The following is a 1,522-nucleotide window of genomic DNA, read 5'->3' as shown; positions in this document are numbered from 1 at the left end:
ATGTATGACCACAAATAAGTCTTCTGGGATTCTCGTTCTCCTCAAGGCTATCCATAGTAGTTATGATCCACATGGTCGAATGCTTTTACATCATCAATCAAACACAAGTAAACCTCTTTCTGGTATTTTCTGCTTTTAGCAAAAATTCATCTGATGTCATCAGTGATATCTCTTGTTTCACATCCTCTTCTGAATCTGGCCTGACCTGAGCTTCTGGCAGCTCCTTGTACTGCTGCAACCATTGCTGAATGATTTTCAGCAAAATTTTGCTTGCTTGTGCTTTTAGTGACATTGTTTCAATAATTTTCATCTTCTGTTGTGTCACCTTTATTTAAAATGAGCACATACAGGGATCTCTTCCAGTCAGTGGGCCTGGTAACTGCCTTCCAAACTTCCTGGTATAGATGAGTAAGTACGTCCAGTGAGTGCTTTCATCAGCTTGTTGGAATAGCTCAGTTGGTATTCAACCAATGTTTTTAGCCTTATTTTTGGCTAATGTCTTCAAGGCAGCGTGTTCTTCTTTCAGTGCCATTCATTGGGTCTTGGTCATATGCTACATCTTGAAATGGTTGACTGTCAACTAATTCTTTTCAATACAGTGACGCTATCTTCTCTTCATCTTCTTTTCATGTGTCCTTCTTTGTTCAATATTTTGCCCATAGAGTCTTTCAATATTGCAACCCTAGTTGCTTTAGTACTTTTAGTTTAACTTATAGTGAGCATGTTCTTCTTATTTGATTTTTCAACTCTGGATCTTTGTACATTTTATTATAATACTTTACTTTTCTTTCTGCTCTAGCTGCCTTTTGAAATTTTCTGTTCAGATCCTTTATTTCATCATTTCTTCTCATTGTCTTAGTTACTTTATGATCAAGAGCATGTTTCAGAATCTCTTCTGACATCTACTTTGATCTTTATTTTCTGATTCAGAAGAATTAGCAACTAAAAATGTAAGGGATAACATAGAAATATTGTCATCTACTGCCTATAAGAGACACACTTTAAGATCAAAGATATGGGACTTCCGCGAGGAGAGAGCCCTGTAGAGACGAGGAACCGGGCTGAGAGCGATGTGGGTGAGGACGACCCTGAGGCTTGAAAGATGGACTGGGGAGGTGCCTGGGCGCGAGACCGACGACTGGGAGGCGAGCCAGAGCGGGGACATCAACAGGTCACCCAACTGGGAGAGAAGACACCTGGATAGCGGGGGATCCAGCACTGAGGGGTCTACCTGCTCCTCTGAAGCTGACCTCCAGGAGAACGACAGGTGCCACTGGAATCACACGCAGTGTGCTAGGCACATCCTTCACCCCCTGGTCTCGGACTACGGCCACCACCAGCTGCACCTGCATGCTGTCAGCCACTGCGACTGTGATTCCAGGGGGAAAGACTGCTCAGAGAAAGCCAACAGCGGTGGCAGCAGCTCCCAGGATGTGGGCCCAGCTTGCTTCAAGATCATCCAGACCCCTTGCTATGAGCTCTTCCCAGAGGAGGAGTGCGTGGAGCGGTTCTGGTACAGCTG

The 1,522-nt window shown here is 44.2% G+C and overlaps 1 protein-coding gene across 1 annotated transcript in view; it reads left to right on the top strand.

Annotated features, from left to right (window-relative positions):
- The first annotated feature begins 1,070 nt into the window (after positions 1 to 1,070).
- LOC101651582 (protein PROCA1-like) overlaps positions 1,071 to 1,522 on the top strand; it is a 1,223-nt gene continuing 771 nt past the window's right edge. The window contains exon 1 of the mRNA XM_004706259.2: positions 1,071 to 1,518. Within this exon, the coding sequence (XP_004706316.1) occupies positions 1,071 to 1,518 (448 nt within the window). The remainder of the gene's footprint in view (positions 1,519 to 1,522) is intronic.

Source organism: Echinops telfairi, unplaced genomic scaffold (genome assembly GCF_000313985.2).
Source record: "Echinops telfairi isolate 266 unplaced genomic scaffold, ASM31398v2 ScPeMD7_5;HRSCAF=22, whole genome shotgun sequence".
Taxonomy (NCBI): domain Eukaryota; kingdom Metazoa; phylum Chordata; class Mammalia; order Afrosoricida; family Tenrecidae; genus Echinops; species Echinops telfairi.
Note: the sequence above shows the minus strand (reverse complement) of the source record. Positions and strands in the feature narration are given on the sequence as shown.